The 20,555-nt window shown below is 43.2% G+C and overlaps 1 protein-coding gene across 1 annotated transcript in view; it reads left to right on the plus strand.

The window, feature by feature from the left end:
• Positions 1 to 20,555, plus strand: part of FRAS1 (Fraser extracellular matrix complex subunit 1) — a 330,441-nt gene that overhangs the window by 276,290 nt on the left and 33,596 nt on the right. Inside the window, exons 58-65 of the mRNA XM_055587421.1 lie at positions 1,042 to 1,247; positions 5,269 to 5,425; positions 7,776 to 7,976; positions 9,718 to 9,905; positions 11,267 to 11,542; positions 14,482 to 14,714; positions 17,142 to 17,302; positions 19,520 to 19,734. Of these exons, the coding sequence (XP_055443396.1) occupies positions 1,042 to 1,247; positions 5,269 to 5,425; positions 7,776 to 7,976; positions 9,718 to 9,905; positions 11,267 to 11,542; positions 14,482 to 14,714; positions 17,142 to 17,302; positions 19,520 to 19,734 (1,637 nt within the window). The remainder of the gene's footprint in view (positions 1 to 1,041; positions 1,248 to 5,268; positions 5,426 to 7,775; positions 7,977 to 9,717; positions 9,906 to 11,266; positions 11,543 to 14,481; positions 14,715 to 17,141; positions 17,303 to 19,519; positions 19,735 to 20,555) is intronic.

Genomic DNA, 20,555 nt, shown 5'->3' on the forward strand with positions numbered 1-20,555 from the left:
GTCTCCTCTATCCATGGGATTTCCCAGGCAGGAATACTGACATGGGTTGCCATTTCCTTCTCCAGGGGATTGTCTTGACCCGGGGATGGAACCCTTGGCTCCTGCATTGGCAGGTGGATTCTTTACCACTGCCCCAGCCACTGGCCAAATACAGCTTGTGGGTGTGTTTTGTTTGGCTGCAGTAGTTTTGGCCTGAATGGAATTTCTTTTTACCATTTTAAGTGCTTGCTATTTTGGAATTTAGGAGCTATGACCTAAAAATGCAGATCTCTGGCTTCGTTTGAAAATAGGGAGACCTGCCAATAAAAGAATGAAGCTAAGGGGCAGCCCTCTTTAAACACGACCTGTTCTTTCCTCTTTACCAATTGTCCCTGTTCTCTATTGTCTTTCTGGCCCTGCACCCATGTGAGTGGTCATTTATCATCAGGTTTACACTGCTGTTTTCTTTGTAGCCTTAGAAGGAACATGAACTTTTTGGGGTTCTCAGGTCTCAAAATTTTTCTTCCACCTGGCACATATCTTTACTTGCATCACCTATCTGCACTGAGATGGTGACTGTTCCCTGAAGCTGAGCAAACTTGATTTGTTCTATTTTGTTGGAACTACACTCACAGTGGAGCAGGCTTCCATGGTGGCTCAGAAAGTAAAGAATCTGCCTGCAATGCAGGAGACTGGGGTTCGATCCCTGGGTTGGGAAGATCCCCTGGAGAAGGGACTGTCTATCCACTCCAGTATTCTTGTCTGGAAAATCCCATGGACAGAGGAGCCTGGTGGGCTACAGTCCATGGGGTCGCAAAGAGTGGGACACGACTGAGCGACCAACACTGCCACTTCACTTTCATTCACACTTATGGTGGAAGCAGTTTCTTGGTCCTGAGAGCAGTAGGCAGGCCTTGAAATCTGCTGATTGCCTGTGATTTATCAGCCTCTGGTGGTCCTTAGTGGCGCCTTCCTGCCAGGTTGCTGAGGGCCCACGAGGGCTATCGCCACCTCCCTCGGTGTCCCGCTAACAGTGCCTCCATCTTTCCTTCTCTCATCCAGTGCCCAGCATGCAGTTTGCCAAGGATTTGCTCCTGGTGAAGGAGAAGGAGGGCGTCCTGCATGTGCCCATCATTCGGAGTGGAGACCTGAGCTATGAGTCATCGGTGAGGTGCTATACTCAGGGCCTTTCAGCTCAGGTCATGGAGGACTTTGAGGAGAGAAGAAATGCAGACTCTTCACGGATTACGTTTCTCAAAGGGGAGAAAGTAAGTGGATTCGTGGTGGCTTAAAGATGGGCTTCTCTCCTTCCTTGATGCCTTTATTTGTCCATAGTGAAGTAATTCAGACAAACTCTGAACATCCTAAGATGTTCTAATTAATTGTTCATATCGGGTTGGCCAAAAAATTCGTTCCGAGTTTTCCATTACATCTTACTGGAAAACCTGAACAAACTTTTTGGCCAACCCAATACTTTCAACGATATCATCTCTTCTACGTAGCTGTCTTCTCTGTTGCCCACTTAGCACCAGCTACCTATGTCATTGGTTGAGCTGGGAAGTTTAGATGGTGTAGAATCTTTTTGGAATTTAGCAGAATCAGATGACTAGGGACTTCTCTTAATCTGAAACTACATTGAAGAGGAATGCACTCCAAAATGTTGTCTAGAGGAGACAGTTTTCTAATACCTGGGTCCCAGTTGCAGGCCAATACACATTCTGGTATAGGGCCCACAGTACAGGATTGCACAGATAGAGTTGAGCAGATTCAGGTCCGGGAAGTATTTTCTTGGTAATATAATGCAAAATGATGCATACAGATGAGGGAACCCCTGAGAAATTCCAGTCACTAAATATGGCTGCATCAGAAACAAATAGGGCTTCCCTAGTGGCTCAGAGTAAAGAATTCACTTGCAACGCAGGAAACTCGGGAGACGCAGGTTTGATCCCTGGGTGGAAAGATCCCCTGGAGGAGGAAATAGCAACCCACTCCAGTATTCTTGCTGGGAAAGTCCCATGGACAGTGGAACGTGGCGGGCCGTAGTCCATAGGGTGACAAAGAGTCAGACATGACTGAGCACACACACACATCAGAATCAAGCCTGCAGCCTCAGTGTATATCCAAAGCACATACTGAATGGGAGTTGTATTTCCCCATTTTTTGGATCTCGGTTTCAGATGACTAAGTCAGTTGTGGCCCTGATTGCAAGGCCGCAGCCCTTGGTTCAAAGTACGTAGTTCCCATTGGTCATTTCAAGGCCTTTTCTCATTTTGTTGATTGATTCATTTCATTTTACCCCTATTCTGCAGACAGTCACAGTCCTTCCCCGTCTGAGGTCATCAATCCATTGTCTGTTAATGTGTGTCTCTTATTTTGTATTTGTTCTTTGAAAATGCCTCGTTCTTTATATATATAATTTTTAATTTATAAAACTGCCACTGTGTTATATTTTTTCACACGTTTTCTGTGTTTTCTCAGCAATATGTTTTGGGTATCTGTGCATGTCATTTATGTGTATATCTAATCTGTTGCTTCAAACTGTTGCCTAGTATTTCATGATGTGCATTTACTACCTTTTACTCATTCACTCTCAGCAACAGACAGTGACGCTCCTCCATTTCAGTTCCCAGTCACCTCCTAACACTCTGCCATTACTAACAGTACCACTAGGCAAATCCTCCTACGTGTCCACTTACTCGGCAGCAAAATTGCTGGACCACAGGGCATGAATGTGCTTAATTTGAAAAAAAAAAAAGTAGTATTAGAATACTTTCCAAAATGTCACTAACAGGACATGAAGGTTGTTAAAACCCTACATCCTCTTCTATACTTTTCCAGTTATTGGTTTTTACTAATCTGATATGTATAATGTTATATCTTATTTCAATTTGCCTTTCTCCAATTATTTCTATGCTTTGCTCGGATGGCAAAGAATCCACCTGCAATGTGGGAGACCTGGATTCGATCCCTGGGTTGGGGAGATCCCTTGGAGGAGGGCATGGCAACCCACTCCAGTATTCTTGCCTGGAGAATCCCCATGGACAGAGGAGCCTGGCAGGCTACAGGTTACAAAGAGTCAGACACAACTGAGAGACTAAGCAAAGCACATGCTTGTTAGTTCATTGAGTTTCCTCTTATAAGAATCTATTATTTTTAACCTTTGCTACTTATTTTATTGTATTGCTATCTTTTTCTTACTGATTTGCAGTAGTTTCTTGTCTACTCTTGGGCTTCCCTCGTGGCTCAGAGGTTAAAGCGTCTGCCTCCAATGCGGGAGACCTGGGTTTGATCCCTGGGTCGGGAAGATCCCCTGGAGAAGGAAATGGCAACCCACTCCAGTATTCTTGCCTGGAGAATACTCTAAATATTCTTAATATTAATAATTCTGAATAGTAATATTAATCCTTGCCAACTGTAGACATTTTAGCTACTATAAACATAGTTTCCTTTTCTGTCTCTCATCTACTACCTTTGACCTTGGTGTTCTTAGTTGAACAGAAATCTTCATTTTGATATAATCAAGCATATGAAGTTAGTTCAGTTCACTTCAGTTCAGTTGCCCAGTTGTGTCCGACTCTTTGTGACCCCATGGACTGCAAGCATATGAAAGTTTTGCCTTATGATTAGTTCTTTTGAAGTTTAGCAGAAGAAAACTTTACCCATCCCGGGTCACCCCAGATTCTTCCTCCATTCTTCACCACCAAAAGAAAGTAATAGTTTCCTTTTCTGAGACTCTCAAGTCTTTTACACGTGCATGACTCATAAAACCCCTGTCTTAATTTTGTATTTTATGGGAATTTTACTGGTGGCAGGTTGAAACACATATTAAAACACACACATACATAAGTACTGTAAATACAATCTTCAGCTTTGAGTCTGCATGTCTGTATTTGTTTTAAATTCAAAAGAGGATTCTCTGCCTATCCAGGAGGCAGTTTGTAATTTAATAAAATCATAAAGAAAATACAGCTTAGTAGTCTAGATGTTACCCACATGGCAGCCTATTCATAAGCACATTTTAGAATCTTCGTCTCCTTTATCATGCTGAGCAATGTCTTTGGAACTTGTCATTTACCAGAATGTCCTTTTTTAAAATTTATTTTTAATTGCAGAGTAATTTTTTTACAGTGGTTTCTGCCATAGAACAATGTGAATCAATCATAAGTATACATTACATCCCCCCATCCTGCACCCTCCCGAAGGAAAGGGTGGGATGAATTGAGAGAGTAGCGTTGAAACATATTTATTACCATATGTAAAATATATAGCTAATGGAATGTTGCCGTATAACACAGGGAGAATGTCTTTTATTTTTAAGATATACTGAAGAGTCATTACTAAACTCATGCTTTCCATAAAGAAATTCTTACTGTAAGAAAAATGTGAGAGGGATAATAAAAGCATTCTTCAGGAACTTAAAACCAGGTTAGCAAACCATAGGTAAATGTTCACATAGATAGTCTCCCTCCATCTAGTATGACTTAGGATGTCTGATAGTGAAAGCTCCATATCCACATATCCTATGCAATATGGTAGTATAGTGAGTTTAAGATCAGCCAACTAAAAATAATCACACTTCATGTCATATGACTATGCTATCAAGGCTGCTGTGTTGTTGTGACCTTATTTTACATTTCCCCAAGAAGACAGTCCTCAATAGAGAATATTCCGTTTGGGAAGCACTTGATTTCTTTCCATCCAACAGGGATTTAGATTGTGTTCTCAGACATTCGGTTCTCAGCAGTTTTCAAGTGAGACACCATTTGGCAGCTCTTTATAGAGTTCTGCAGCTTTTAAAGGTGTTTTTAGCCTAACAGGAAGCTTTGCTGACTTCCTTATAAGACTCCTCAATTTTCACAAAGGAAAAAGAACATTATTCACCTCTCCAGGATTTCTAATCCATATGTTAAACCCTCACCATCCAAAATCTACCTATCATAACATGTACAAGGGTATAGATGAGTCCAGGCAAAATGTGGGGAAGCACACAAATGTTCTCCAAATGCTTTTCAGTGATTCATTTTATTGCTCTAGTTTTTCATAACTTATGACCAATAATTCAAAATGGTTTGGAATATTGAATACAAAGCTCCACATATAGGTAGGTCCATCCAGGCATGACTGTTAAGACTTAAATATTCTATTTAATAAATGAAATGGTTGGAAATCTTTTGAATTTGTGTTGGCTCTTTGATGCTGCAAAGAAGAAAAATTACTTTCCAGGGAAAGGTGAGCAAATGATTGATACCTCACTGCAAGTTTTAATCTCTCTTGTGCCCTTGGCTCTAGATGAAGAACTGTACTGTCTATATCCACGATGACTCCATGTTTGAGCCTGAGGAACAGTTCAGGGTCTACCTCGGCCATCCTCTTGGGAACCACTGGAGTGGAGCCAGAGTTGGAAAGAATCACATGGCCACCATCACCATATCTAATGATGAAGACGGTAACAGAAGAAATTGCCTTTAGTTTCTCTTAGGTTGATGGGACTTGAACTGATGTTTCATAGTAATGTTTTAATGTAATTATAGGTGTTTTGAAAAATGAAAGCACTGTAAAAATGTCTAATGGTAACAGTTGGAGTATTAATAAAAAAAACAGTCTTGGAATATTTATAGGAAACAATTATACTCCAATTAAAAAAAAAATGCAGCAAGGGATCCCTTCCACAGAGCTCTGATTTTTTTTTACTGTAATTTTTTTTTAATTTAAATTGAAAATTTTTAAACATACAGTTTTAACTGGGTGTTTATTTGGGCTTTTTTGTTCCTGCTGTGTGACATGTAGACTATTAGTTCCCTGACCAGGGATCGAAACCACGGCCCCTGCGTTGGAAGCAGGGAGCCTTAACCACTGGACCACCAGGGAAGTCTGAGAGCTCCAGTATTTTTAATCACATTGTTCCCTAGCACATCACCAAGACATAAGGAATGAGCGTGGTTAAGAGCTAGGACAGAAACACTAAGACAGACACAGAATAAAAACTGTTTAAGTCCCAGCAATTCAGGAGCAGGGCTGGAAATACAATCAGAATCAGTTGAATCCAATGAACTGATTTAAAACACTGCCACCTTCCTGGAAAAGTCTAAATTTCTCAGTTTTATTCTCTCTAATTGATTTGGCCTACTAACCTAAAAATACTTAAATTCTTTAGTCAAGTGCTAGCAAAGAATGACCCAGGCACCAAAGAAAACAAAATCTGTTTTAAATAGGGACATAGATGTTTTATTAAAATAGATATTTTAATGAATGGACAATAATACTACAACTAGTAATAGCTTTTTTTATTGAATACTGATTATATACCAAGAACTGTTATAAGCATATTATTAAAAAAAAAACTTTAAACTCAGGGTTTTTAATATAAAATAGAGACTAACTTAAATTGGGGGGAAAAAATTTAAAAGCCAGCCTTGAAGTTGAATTAGCCCTTTACCGAAGGAGACAGGTTCAGATCTGAGGTGAACCCCTCCTGTTCACCCAGTACTTAGATTGTACTTAGCCCAGTACTTAGGCTCAGAGAAGTCACCGGTTCACACTGTTACAGGAACATACCTCAGTCTCAGAGAGCATACACAGTAAAACTATGAAGTCTCAAATGAGACGTATCTTTGACAATTAGGAAGAATGGATTTTCTGAGAGAGAAGAGGGAAGTGAACGTAGAGACCCCAGACATTTCTGGAAAAGTCTATGATATGTTTTTAGAGGGTATAAGGTTTGTAATTGCTCCCAATTTTTCTCTCTTCTTATCTCACTGTTTCTACCACTACCTCATTGCCCTTCCTCATGAGAATATAATACAAAGGAAGGCATGGTTCGAACTTTACAAAAAAACCAGTTATTCATTTCACAGCAATGAGGGTAGTACTTCAAATCAGATTGTGTTCGGAAATCCTATGTTCCTGAATTATTGTTGAGCAGCCACTAAAACTACTCATTCTCTTTTTTTTTTTTTTACTTTTTATTTTGTATTGGAGTATAGCCGATTAACAATGTCGTGACAGTTTCCAGTGAACAGCGAAGGGACTCAGCCATACATATACATGTATCCATTCTCCTCCAAACGTCCCTCCCATCCAGCCTGCCATATAACATTGAGCAGAGTCCCCTGTGCTATACTGTAGGTTAGCTTGTTGGTTACCCGTGTTAAATATAACAGTGTGTACATGTCAATCCCAAACTCCCTACCTACCCCTTCTCCCCATCCTTTCCACTGGCAACCATAAATTGGTAAAACTACTTATTCTTAACTAACCTGTGATATTTATAGATAAAGCTAAGGGTGGGGGAAGGTGAAAGCAGTGGGAAGGAGGATCCAAAAGATGGAGATGAGAGATTTGGTAAATGTAAGCAGTATATAAATGAAATTCATATCTCATAAATGAAAAAGAGTTGGTTCATACAATCAGTCAATAGATATTTATCAAGGGCTTACTCTGTCTCAGTCCCTTGATAAATTGTGCAGATTTAAAAACATGCTGTGAGCTATAAGGCCTAGATGGAAACTTGGATAGCATGCCTTTCAAAGTGCTTAAAAATGTTTCCTCCACTGTACTCTTTTCAATAAGAAATATGTGAGAAACAGCTCCTGCAGAATCACAGATGAATTCCTTTTTCCAAAGTATTGCTTAGGGGTAAATACAGATTGATTTTTATGACTGCAAGCTATTTTGCCTTTTGTATTGTTAACTAGTGTGAAAAATTCCCTCTTGTCGTTATAAAGTGTTTTCATGGGAGTTGGAATTCTTTTTCCCTTTTCCAACTTGCTCTTGTTTTCCTAACCTTGTTTCCTTAGCCCCTACCATTGAGTTTGAAGAAGCTGCATACCAAGTCCGGGAACCCTCAGGCCCAGATGCCACGGCCATTCTGAACGTCAAGGTGATCCGCAGAGGGGATCAGAACAGAACATCCAAGATTCGCTGTAGCACACGGGATGGGTCGGCCCAGTCTGGTGTGGATTATTACCCGAAGAGCCGAGTCTTGAAGTTCAGTCCTGGTAATTGAATGCCAATCCCAATTAGTAGGTCTTCCTTAAAGTGTTAATCGATTAGTTCTGCCTGACTCATTGCGACCCCATTGACTATAGCGCGCCAGGCTCCTCTGTCCGTAGAATTGCCGAGGCAAGAATACTGGAGTGGGTAGTCATTTCCTTCTCCAGAGGATCATCCTGATCCAGGTATCAAACCTGAGTCTCCTGCATTGCAGGCAGATTCTTACTGTCTGAGGCACCAGGGAAGCCCCATAGGTATCACTTAAGAGAGAGGCTAATATCTTATATTCGAAGGAAAAAATAAGCAGAAAATTTAAAAAAATATATATTTCCAATAGCATGAAGTACTTAGTAAGCACACATTTGAGGTTGTAGGAATCTTTAAATTTTTTAATTAGTAAAAATGGCATAGGATAAGAAAAAAAAAAAAGAAGTGCCTTACTTCAGAGCATCCTAGGCATTTTGGATGATTCAAAAGGATTTTTTGTTGTTGTTGTTAGCCTATGATTTGGTTGAGCAATGGGAGCACCTGAGTTTTTAAAAATATATGTGATGCCATCATTCAGCAAACATCAGTACAGACCATTGTGCTGGGCCCTTCAGGGCTTACTCAACCCAGAAGGCACAATCTCCATGTTCAAATGGCTTGACATCTATTAGGCAATGCTATGAAGATGAGTCATGGAAGAGAGAAAGATGAGATTCTCACAACCAGCTGTTTATTGTTTAATGTATTTCCTTAATGGAAGGAATGAGACAAAAAAGACTGACTTTTACTCTAGACTTTTCCCCAAAACCTTCTGGAGCAATATAAGGTGAAAAGGTGTACAGCCTGGCACTGTTTGTGATGTAGCCAGAAGTGGGCAAAAGTGGTAGAAGCCCTCTTCAGAGATGGTATGGCAAGAGGAGGGAGGAAATGCCTCCTTGGAGATGGAGGGGTGTCTCTGTATGTCTCCATCACCCCCACGGAGCTTCAAAGGGCTTTTGGCTCCATCCCTTGTGTATCTGGCTAGTGTTTACAGGGAAGTTAGGTGCCCTTCCTCCACATCCTCACAAGGACCTCTCTTCCAAGTGTCTTAGCTTCTTTCTCTTCTGCATAAGGATCTGGGGGAAAGGCAGGTCCTAGAAGTAACCTAGCCCAGGTGTCTATAGGAGGAAGAAGGCCATCTTGACCACTGCCAGGGATAACTGCACCCTCATAGAATCACTTTATAGAAAACATGGGGGTTTCTGAGCTCTAACCCTCCCCATTCCACGCTGGCAAACTGTCACATTATCGTCTTGGCAAAGACGGCCCTGTAGGTAACCTTTGAGCTGTCGCTTCCCAGGAGACAGCTTTGAAGGGTGTCTAGTGTGTAAGCACTCACTGCCACACAGGGGCTTGTTCCTAAGTGTAAAGGGGAAAGAAAAATTAAGCAAAAAAAAAAAAAATGCATAACCAGGGTGGAGTGTTTTTTAGATCATAGATTTTTATTACCACCAGCTAGTGTCAGGCAGGGGCCATTAATTCTCATGTGTTGAATAGTAAATCTGTAGGACTGAGCCTCCATCATAGGTGGAATTTCACCTATAAAACCGATCCCTCACTGGAGATGGGGCTAAAGTGATTAGCAGCCACTGCATTGATAGAAGCCCTCCAAGAAGAAAGGGCATATTTCAACATGAAGCCTCAGCAGTGCCAACCTGCACTGTCTTAAGTGGGTCACTGATGAGGACCTTTGCTCTCTTTGCTCTGTCCTTGGCGAAGGTGTGGATCACATCTTCTTTAAAGTCGAGATCCTGTCCAATGAAGACCGGGAGTGGCATGAATCGTTCTCCCTAGTCCTTGGCCCGGATGACCCAGTGGAAGCAGTTCTTGGTGACGTGACCACGGCCACAGTGACAATTCTAGACCAGGAGGCAGCTGGGAGTCTCATCCTGCCAGCACCGCCTATTGTAAGTCTCATGTCCCAAAGGACGATTACTTCTGTCTTAGGCATTAGATGAGAACTTGAGAGAAGCAGGACCGCCAGGACTGCTCATGTCCCCTTCCCCAAATCCCTCACTCCCATCACCTCCAGGGTCATCTGGTAATGTCTGGTGACATCTGTGGCTATCATGACTGTCACACTGGGTGCTGTTAGCATCTAGGGGATGGAAGTCAGGGATGCTGCTGAACATCCTACAATACACAGGACAGTCCCCCGCCTCCACAACAAAGAGTTGCCTGGCTCAAAAGTCAGTAGTGCTAAAGAGGAGAAACCTGGTTTCCACATAAGAGTGAGACCAAACTATGTTGAGACCTTTGTCTGACAAATAAAGTACAATACCATTGATCTCATTTCTTTGGTGAGACCTAGAAGAGTGAAAATGGAATATTCCCCCATATCTATTATCCTACATACTCGCCGTGGGCATAGAATTAAGTGTCTATGGAGATGTACCACCATGGTTCCCAATTTGGGGATGAACAGAATGAATGCACCGACTTCACAGTTAGGAGAAAAACTCATAGAGGGTGCTGTGTGGCTAGTCCCTCAGTCATGTCCGACTCTTTGCAACTCTGTAGACTGTAGCCCGCCAGGTTCCTCTGTTCATGGGATTCTCTAGACAAGAATATTGGATTCCCTTCTCCAGGGGATCTTCCCGACCCAGAGATTGAACCCGGGTCTCCTGCATTGCAGGTGGATTTTTTACTGTCTGAGCCACCAGGGAAACTCCCGGAAGTTGCTAAGGGGAATTTAACGTAGGATAATGAAGCAGTCCGAATAACTCTTATAACTTCCCCTGACTACTCTCATACAATAGAAAGACCATTTCAAAATATGTCTCTTTGACCGTGGAAGAAATATATATGTATGTTCAGTCACTAAGTCATGTCTGTCTCTTTGCAACCCCATGGACTGCAGCATTCCAGGCTTCCCTGTCCTTCACATATATCCTTTATTTACTTGTATTTTGCCAGATGCCATTAACAGTTTAATGCAACTTTTAACTAATATCTGCCATTTATGATAGAGTTGTAGTTACAGTGTGTTGGGGGTGGAGTGTTTTTCACTTGAGTCATAGGAATCTGATTTAGGAATGAGACCATTAAGATACTAAAGCTTTTAACTCAGGGAGGAGGAGGATCTTCCCTACTATTGAAGATTTCCAGGATCTTTTAGGAATGCCTGGTTAAGCATTGTTAAAACTACTGCTATATTTTAAAGCATCCCTAGGAGTTAAGTGATCAGGTAGGTCTCTGGGGAAGGGAGCCTTAGTTTCCTGACCCTCCCGATACCCACCCAGGCCTGAAGCTATGTTGCTCCTTCCAGGTCGTTACACTTGCTGACTATGACCATGTGGAAGAGGTTACCAAGGAGGGAGTCAAGAAATCCCCCTCCCCGGGCTACCCGCTGGTCTGCGTCACGCCCTGCGACCCCCATTTCCCCAAATATGCTGTCATGAAGGAGCGCTGCAATGAGGCTGGCATCAACCAGACATCTGTGCAGTTCAGCTGGGAAGTGGCCGCCCCCACTGATGGCAACGGGGCCCGGTCTCCCTTCGAGACCATCACCGACAACACGCCATTCACCAGTGTCAACCACATGGTAGGTCTGGTTACAGAGAGTGAGACCCGGCCTTTCTCTTTGTTACTGCAGCTCTGTCAAATTCCTTAAGGTCCCTGCATGCCATTTGGTATAAACTAAACAGTTAAGCAGGTACAACACTGTCCTTTTGTTCTTACGTATGAGAAAACATAATACAGTGTGGCAGAAAGAGGACTAGGCTAGTACTCCAACAACCTGTTTACAAACCTTGATTCTGCCTGTTCTGAACTATGTGATGTTAAGTGTTTACGTCACCTTTCTGAGTCTCAGTTTCCTGATCTACAAAATAATACCTCCTTTGCTTAATCCACCTGACAAGGTCATTGATGGATAGGAAAGTGATTTACAAATGATGAAGTAAGTCAAAGATTCTAGGTAAGTACGAATAATGATTAGTCTGTTTTCACATCTCTTAAATCATTCAATACGGAGTAGGGTATAAATTCCTTAAGAAAAAGGGTTCTACCATATTTGTATATCCATCCCAAAGTGGCTGCCACATTGGTGGCACGCAGTTGGGACCAGTTATTAAATAAAATGAGAGTATGCTTATTAAGTGATCAGTATTTTTCAAAGCCTGGTGGGAAGATATGAAAAGAGATTCAGAATGTCGTTGCTGTCCTCAGAGAGTTAGGAGGCCAGACGCACACCTCTGCCACCATCAGGGAGCCGCGCACAGCGGTGCTTTGCCCATGCTCAGGAAACAGCCCAGTGTTCTGACTCTGCTCATTGCACCAATGATGTTCTTCCAGAAAGAGCTGAAAGCAGTGGAGACTCAGGCTCCACAGAGCATCCAGCACCCAGTAAGCAATCAATGGTTTTTGACTGAGATGAGTGCATTTAATAATTTTGGAAATCAGAGATTTTCTTCAGACTTAATTTCTCTAGATATTTCCCTACAAATCCACAGTCTGTTCTCACTTTAACAGTGCCTTGGACTTCCCTAGTGGTCCAGCAGTTGGGAATCCACCTACCTGCCAGGGAGACGAATTCAATCGGTCCCTGGTCCAGGAAGATTCCACATGCTGAGGAGCAGCTAAGCCCGAGCACCGCAACTGGAGAGTAGCCCCTGCTCACCACGGCTAGGGGAAACCCGTGCTCAGCAATGAAGACCCAGCACAGCAAGAATAAATAAATAAATAAATAAAGTTTTAAAAAGAACCCTCTAGAGTAGATAGTGGAAGAAAGCTATTAGACATACATGGGAGGCTTTGGATAACGTGGGTCCCTCGTGTCCACTGTCTTTGGCACAGCTTATTCAGAAAGGCCAGAAGATTAATTCTTTTGCAATATAACCTAGTTCAAATTTAAATTATCTTTATTATTATTAGAAATGTAAATGGCAAGACTTAACAGCTTATTGTTTCATAAATACCTTGTTCTCTGTTCAACAAACCCATGAAGGGGCAATTGGTTTGATTTGAGCCAAATATACATTTTAAACAGGTACCAAGTTTACGATTTTACCTTATATTTCAGTTTGCCTTCTTGTGATGAATTGGTGACTAATCCTCTTACCCCAGCTTCCTCTGCTCTGCCTTCATTTCTTCAATTATTTATTTAATACTGTTGTATTATGTGCATTTTTGTAAGATGCTTCAAATCCCTTCTGAATGAAGTCCATGTATAAATAAATAAAGTTGTGGCAGCTAATTAAAAAAATTTTAATGGAAAAATCTTCTTCAATTTTTAATGGACTTCAGTGAAAATTGTTTCCATGGTAGAATTTATAAGTTTGTATGATTGCTTTGTGGGAAGTCTGCTGCGCACAGAACCTACTAATGAGTTTTTCTTATTATATACTTCCCTATGTCAATGCACTAGTAACCTAGAGAGTTTTGGTGACCTAGGTTACCTCTGCATAGATTGCATTAAGCGCTCATGGATTCTGTATGTCTGGAGCATGAGAAAATCTGTAGAAAGACTTTCAAGGCCAGTAGGTGTCAGAGGCCAAGTTTTCAACTTTAAGTCCACCATGTTATTGTAACCCTTAGTAATTAGAGGGGAGTTAAGGGAGGGAATGGCAGTAGGGATGAAGGAAAACTAAGAACTCCTAGAAAAGAAGTGTCTTTCCTCTCTATCCTGATACCATGCCTTAAGCAAAAGTGACTTACAGGCAATGAGTCTTGCTGGAAGGGCTGAAAAATCATTAAGTACTTCTCTGAACCTAATATGTAAAGAGAACAAGTGTCATTGGGAATCAGTCATCTCTAGTTTCTTGCTCCACATTTGTCTACTTGCTTGTTACCTGGCTTACCACCCTTGGCTCTAAGCACTCAGTGCTCTGTCCATGGTTCCTGGCTCCTGGTAGAAAGTCAATACTTAGGTGGTGAATGAATGGATAGGTGGGTAGATCAATGGACACATAGATGGATAAATGGATGGATAATGGATGGGTGTGGGCTAAGAATGCAGCCTGCCATGTTAGTCAGCAAAGGATGTTACAGCATCAGCCACTGCAGCCAGTGGGGCACCCTAAAGAGACTCAGGATGAGAAAACACAGGATACTGGCCCCTGATAGCTGAGATGCCTATTAAAGGAATGATTTCAGTGAGCGACTTAGCAGCAGCAGCAGCAGCTAACTATTTCATCTTCCCATACGTGGAAAAGTGCACAATTCCTTAACTTGAGATATCCAGTTTTAACAGTCATCTTTTGATGTTCCAACTACCTAGCCTTTGTTGCAAAAACTCTGATTAATATGTATCCTGGCTCTTCCCATTCCTCTTTGGAGCAGTGTCTCACAGTTACCCAAGATGCTGTATCCCAGGCTTAAGTCCTCAGTTTAGCCTGCTGTATAAAACATAACTCTCAGCTTTTAGGTTGTGCAGTGTTTTCAGCTGACAATGGTCTTCACAGATCATCATCCAGAAGACACAGTATGAAGAGCTGTTGAGGCAGTATCCACGTGTCTGAGGTGATTTATTCTTCCTGGTAGGTCCTGGACAGCATTTACTTCAGCCGGAGGTTCCATGTACGTTGTGTGGCCAAGGCTGTGGACAAGGTGGGCCACGTGGGGACCCCCTTGAGGAGCAACATTGTCACCATTGGAACAGACAGTGCTATCTGCCACACTCCAGTGGTGGCTGGGACAGCCCGAGGCTTCCAGGCTCAGTCCTTCATCGCGACCTTGAAATACCTGGACGTCAAACACAAGGAGCATCCCAACAGGTCAGCGGGAAGTGCCTTCCATGAGGAGATGGCAGAGAAGAGTCCCCAGCTGTGCTTTGTGCGTTTTCTAGGTGGGACAGATCAATGAGTGATGCTTCTACAAAATAAGAATAATGGTGATGATGCTTCATAAAAAGTTGAATTTCTTCAAACGTGCCCTAATATCTGGCCCTTGTCAATCTTGCTAGCTTCATTTCCTTCATCCTGTTATTTTCATTTGGCAGTCCACCCACAGGGAATCACATGTAACTTCCTCGGGATTTCAAGCACTCTTAGGTGACCTGCCTCTGCCTGTGGCTACTCCTGGCTCCAGCTTTCCCCCGTCCCCTTCCAGTCCATATTCTTAAATCCCATTGTTCCACCATACCTAAGCCATGGCATCTCTTCTAGGAACTTTTCCGTCATCTCCCCCAATTTAGTTTGGAAGCTTTTACTTCCTACTTTTCTGGCACCCACATCTGCCTCTCTGAGAGTGTTATCATTATTCATTCTCTCCTTGTCATCCCCACCCAGGAGATGATGGTGGCAGGGACCATGACTGTTTATTTTGCATCCCCTCTGCCCAGAACATACTTCGTGGCACCTAAGAGGCACTCACTAAGTACCCAGTGAACAAATGAGTAACAACACTGGTGAATTATAACTCAGTGGGCAGATATGCTTTTTTTTTTTTCCTGTGCCCTATGATCTTGATGGAAAATGAATGCTTTCATTTTTTGTATAGCAAAAAAAAAAAAGATTTCAGGTAGATTATACATATTCATTAAACCTGGTAGTATTTATGTGCATGCCTTTATGAGCAACTGAGTTCAGAGAAAGGGGTTCATTTACATGAAAAAAAAAACCAATTTGAACATGGAGCCCCAAAATGTGCAAATCCTTTTTTCTAACAGAAGGAAATTTATTTTTGTAAAAACCAATAACAGAAGTGTCCAGGGTTACTATTGACCCTGTTCCTTACAAAAAGAGCCATTCTGTTCATATTCTGAGGTTCTGATTCTTTTTTAAAACATGAGTCTTTGTTCTGGGAGACAAGCTGTAAAAATTCACAATGCATCCTCAATAAACATGCTGAAAATTTAAACTTGTACAATGAAAAATTGCAGCCCTTCAGTACAGTTTTGTTGTTTTGCAGTCTTAACTGGTATTTATTAAGCTCATATTTTATTCAGAATTGTGTACTACAGGCTCTGGAGAAACAGAAGAAGTGAAGGAAATGGCCCTTTGCCCTCTTAGTGGGGAGGCAAGACAGACTCTTAAAGCATACAAGAAATAGCAGCTAATATAAATAAGTTACAGACTTCCTGGTACAAAGGCACCTAGAGGCAGAAGAATGTAGTTCAAGGCAGAGCTTGCTGCAGATTGAGGCCAGTGAGGGCTGGTGGCCTTGCTAGGACTTGCTGGTGGGGAAAGGAAGGCTTTAGAAGTTGGGGAGAGACCATGTGTGTCTTAGTCACTCAGTCGTATCTGACTCTTTGCAATCCCATGGCTGTATCCCATCAGGCTCCTCTGTCCATGGGATTCTCCAGGCAAGAATACTGGAGTGGGTTGCCATGCCCCCTCCAGGGGTCTTCCCAACCCAGGGATCGGATCCACGTCTCTTGGTCTCCTGCATTGCAGGTGGACTCTTTACCAGTAGCACCACCTGGGAAGCCCCAAGACTATTGAATAGTGAAGTATTACTATTTCTAGGCTTTTTTCCTGGGTAGGGATACTGGCCTTAAAGTTGAAGAGCTCAGTGATGTCTTTGGGGCACAAATACTTTAGAAAATTCTGTGGCAACCCTCCACAACCTCCACAGACACTCACTGTGACAAAGAAATTTAGCCATGCCTGTACCATCCACTCGGCTCCAGCTCATGCAGAAACAAAGCTTCCTTTTAAAGCAGAAGAAAGCTACAATTTATGGTTGCGATGTTATCTTTTCTTGTACACACAAAAAAAATCTACGATTCTCAATTGCTATCAGTCCTGAGTCTGGAGGATCTCCCAGGGGCTGGAGGGAGGAGAATAACCCCGCATGCATGCTGTACCCTCATGTACAGAGAGAACTCCTACATGGAAAGCTTCAGAAAAAAAAATCCTGGTAAATTCACTGGTGAAGACAAATTGAGTTATGAGAAAGCAAGGTACCATACTGGGGGCTTCCCAAGTGGCACTAGTGGTAAAGAACCTGCCTGCCAATGCAGGTAGACATAAGAGGTGAGGGTTCGATCCCTGGGTTGGGAAGATCCCCTGGAGGAGGGCATGGCAGCCCACCCCAGTATTCTTGCCTGGAGAATCCCATGGACAGAGGAGATGGTGGCTACAGTCCATGGGGTCTCAAAGAGTCAGGCATGACTGAGTAACTCAGCACACAATGTACCATACTAGCTACTTATGGCAGGCACCTAAAAGCCCTGATTTCTGCTCTTGTTTTCCCCCTAGAATCCACATTTCCGTGCAGATCCCACACCAGGATGGAATGCTGCCACTCATCTCCACCATGCCGCTGCACAACCTGCATTTTCTTCTATCCGAGTCCATCTACAGGCACCAACACGTCTGCTCCAACCTCGTCACCACCCGGGACCTGAGAGGCATCTCAGGTGAGGGGAGACTTCCCTGTTAGTGTGCCCAGCCCAGCACGATGACCCTTAGGGATGTGGCTAAGTGAACTCTGCTTTTCATGTTTTCTGGTCCTCAAAATCTGCATGGTTAGTGGATCTGCTCAGCAGCAAGCAGCCAAACATAGGCAGCTTGGACAGTGACATGAATAGCAAAAAACAAAGACCTTGGAATCAAACTGACAAGGTTCATGTCCTTATTCCACTCCCTGTACAACTCAACAAAAATAACTGGACAGCTCTGAGCCAGCTGCTTTCTTATCTATCAAATGAGGAGAATAATTGCTCCCAAACAAGGTAGGGATTGAATGTGTCAACAATTTTAAAACCCTGGTCCTGGTCAATTTTAGCTCCTTCCTTCTCCTGCACTTGGTTCCCATGCTCTCAGCATTTTATAAAACACCTGTGCAAGGGTAGATATTATAGGATGATTCTCCAGGAGCAGTAGCCAAGGTGGAGCTTGGGGTATGAGATGTTTATTGGGCATCCACATCTCCTAAAGGGAAAGGGAGGAAGCAGGACTGGGCAGAGGGAGAAGTCTGCAGTGTGGCCAATGAAACCGCAACCAGTTCTTACAGGGAGCTCTGGAGAGAGCCCAGCTGTCCATCATGTCCTGCTTCCAGCCCCAGTGGGCAGACCTCTCGGCCCCACCTCTCTCAGTCCGTGGATGGCAGACTGCTGGAGCAAATGGCGTGACTTGGGGCTCTGCAGCTGATACAGACCCAAGGGCGCTGACAGCTGAGGCAGCACATCTCCTGTTCACCAGGGCAGATGTTTTAGTTTACAAAGAATCCTGTCCATTTCCATTCACCTTAGCAAGTGCACATTAAATGCGCATTTCCTCCCTTTGCAACTGATGAATCATTTAACAGTGTTTTTGAAGACAGGAAAGCATTCGTGTGCTCTTCCATATTCATTAAGCATCACTCTGGGTAGTGATGGTCTTGATACAGTAGGAATTAGTGGAGTGTAAATGATTCCTAAGTCACTGGACTACAGATGAAAGTTTCATTGGTCTGCATATGCAAGCTAGTGGAAGAAACATACCATGTCTATAGGCTGAAAGTTTGCACCTCTTCCTACTTAAACACGATTAGCTTCAGTACATGTTCACTGACACCCTAGTCCTTGTGGCGCAGAGGGCTGTGTGCTGGTGTCAAACATTCTGAGCAATGGATCAGCTCTTTCAGAATATCGTAGTTGCTTTCAGGACCATACAAAGTTGAACCCTAATATTCTAAAATTGTGTCTGTATTCAGCTCTCTTCTGCATAAAGGTCATCCTTAATTTAGAACAGTTCAGTTGCTTGGCAGCATTTGATCCAATAATTTTTGCCTGTAGCATGGGAAGCTTAGTCAAGCATCATTAGCGAGCTATTTACTCATTAACACAGAATTAAGACTTTTTTTTTTCTGCAAGAGTTCAGACACCATAGGAGGCGGGGGAGGAGGTAATCAGATGTTTGTTTGCTGGCTCCCCGTAAAAGCTATGTTTTTAAAAAATCAGTCTTGAGAAAGAATAATTCACCAACAGATTCTCCATATAATAAATCCATTTCTTCAAGGACTGATTGTGAAGCATAGAACCAAGCTGGGCAGGTGTGACAGGCAAGGCTTTACGGTGTTCTTTTCCAAGAGATACACAGGGCCACCAGGCACTGGCTTCTTCATTTGGGGTCTCATCCATTCATCTTTTCTTCCCTGGCTCCTGCAGCATCTTCCCTGAGTCTGTGACCCCAGTCACTCTGTTTAACACATGCCATCAGGCAAGATGACAAGCTCCCCTCGCCTTTTCACCGAGCTTGTGTCAGGAGCCCTGGTTAGTTAATTAGTGTTAGTTGTTCAGTCGTGTCCGGCTCTTTGAAACCCCATGGACTATAGCCCGCCAGGCTCCTCTGTCCATGGAATTCTCCAGGCAAGAATACTAGAGTGGGTTGCCATTCCCTTCTCCAGGGGAATCTTCCCAGCCCAGGGATCGAACACGGGTCTTCCACATCTCAGGCAGACTCTTTAGCGTCCGAGCCACAAGGGAAGCCTGGGAGCCCCGGGTTCCTCTATTAGCCATCTCAGAAGAAAGGAAAGCTCTCTCTGTGTGTCCAAAGGGTGTGTCCACTCTCACTCTCCCCCCAGCTCCTGGGAAGCTGGTGAAGGGCAGGTCCACAGACTGGATTACTGTTCCTTGCTTCTCCCTCCCCCGCAGAGGCAGGGTTCCTGGACGACAGGGTCCATGACAGCATGGCACTGGGGCCTGGCTACGACCGCCCCTTCCAGTTTGACTCCAGCGTGCGGGAGCCAAAGACCGTCCAGCTCTACAAACACCTGAACCTGAAGAGCTGCGTCTGGACGTTTGATGCCTATTATGACATGACGGAGCTGATTGACGTCTGTGGGGGGTCTGTAACCGCCGACTTCCAGGTGGGTGCCCTAGGGGTCTGTCTGAAGGCTGCGTGCACCTGGATATCATGTTAAAGCTTGTTCATTCATTGAACTGAAGCACTTTAGTACCCAGTTGCTCCCAGAACTGCGCCAACCAAGGGACTCTTCTTTCTAAACCCTGCAAGAGAGACCTTAGCAGCATCATGGCTACAGCAAGCCCCCCAAAGTCCTCTCAATCAGCTAATTAGAAAATTAATATAGAAGATGTTTAAATTAAGTTGAAGAAAATTAGCTGTCTGGCAGTCATTTATATAAAAATCTAATAATAATAGCCTTACTTCTCTAGGTATATATGTTTTTTCCTCTGGGTGTATTTTGGAAAGGGCTTCCCACGTGGCTTAGTAGTAAAGAACCCACCTGCCAATGTAAGAGACAAAGGTTTGATCCCTGGGTCAGGAAGATTCCCCTGGAGAAAGAAATGGCAACCCATTCCAGTATTCTTGCCTGGAAAATCCCATGGACAGAGGACCCTGGTGGGCTACAGTCCATGGGCCCGCAAAGAGTCCAACACGACTGAGCAACTGAGCATGCGTATTTTGGAAAGTCAAAAAGGTTTACCTTGATGGGAAGATTGTGGCTAAGTCGATGTGTTTTCCCCGTGTGGGGAAATGAGTTAAAATGACAGAAGTTCCCTGTCTTTCAGCAGACAAGTAAAACACTGTTGTCCCAAGCGTCATGGCAACTGTTTAAAACACCTTGCTGTCATACCTATTCCAAACCTATGGTTAATAGTCCTTAAACATCAGTAATAAAGAAAGTCTTAGTCGCTCAGTCATGTCCAACTCTTTGTGACCCCATGG

This window comes from Bubalus kerabau, chromosome 7 (genome assembly GCF_029407905.1).
Source record: "Bubalus kerabau isolate K-KA32 ecotype Philippines breed swamp buffalo chromosome 7, PCC_UOA_SB_1v2, whole genome shotgun sequence".
Classification (NCBI taxonomy): domain Eukaryota; kingdom Metazoa; phylum Chordata; class Mammalia; order Artiodactyla; family Bovidae; genus Bubalus; species Bubalus kerabau.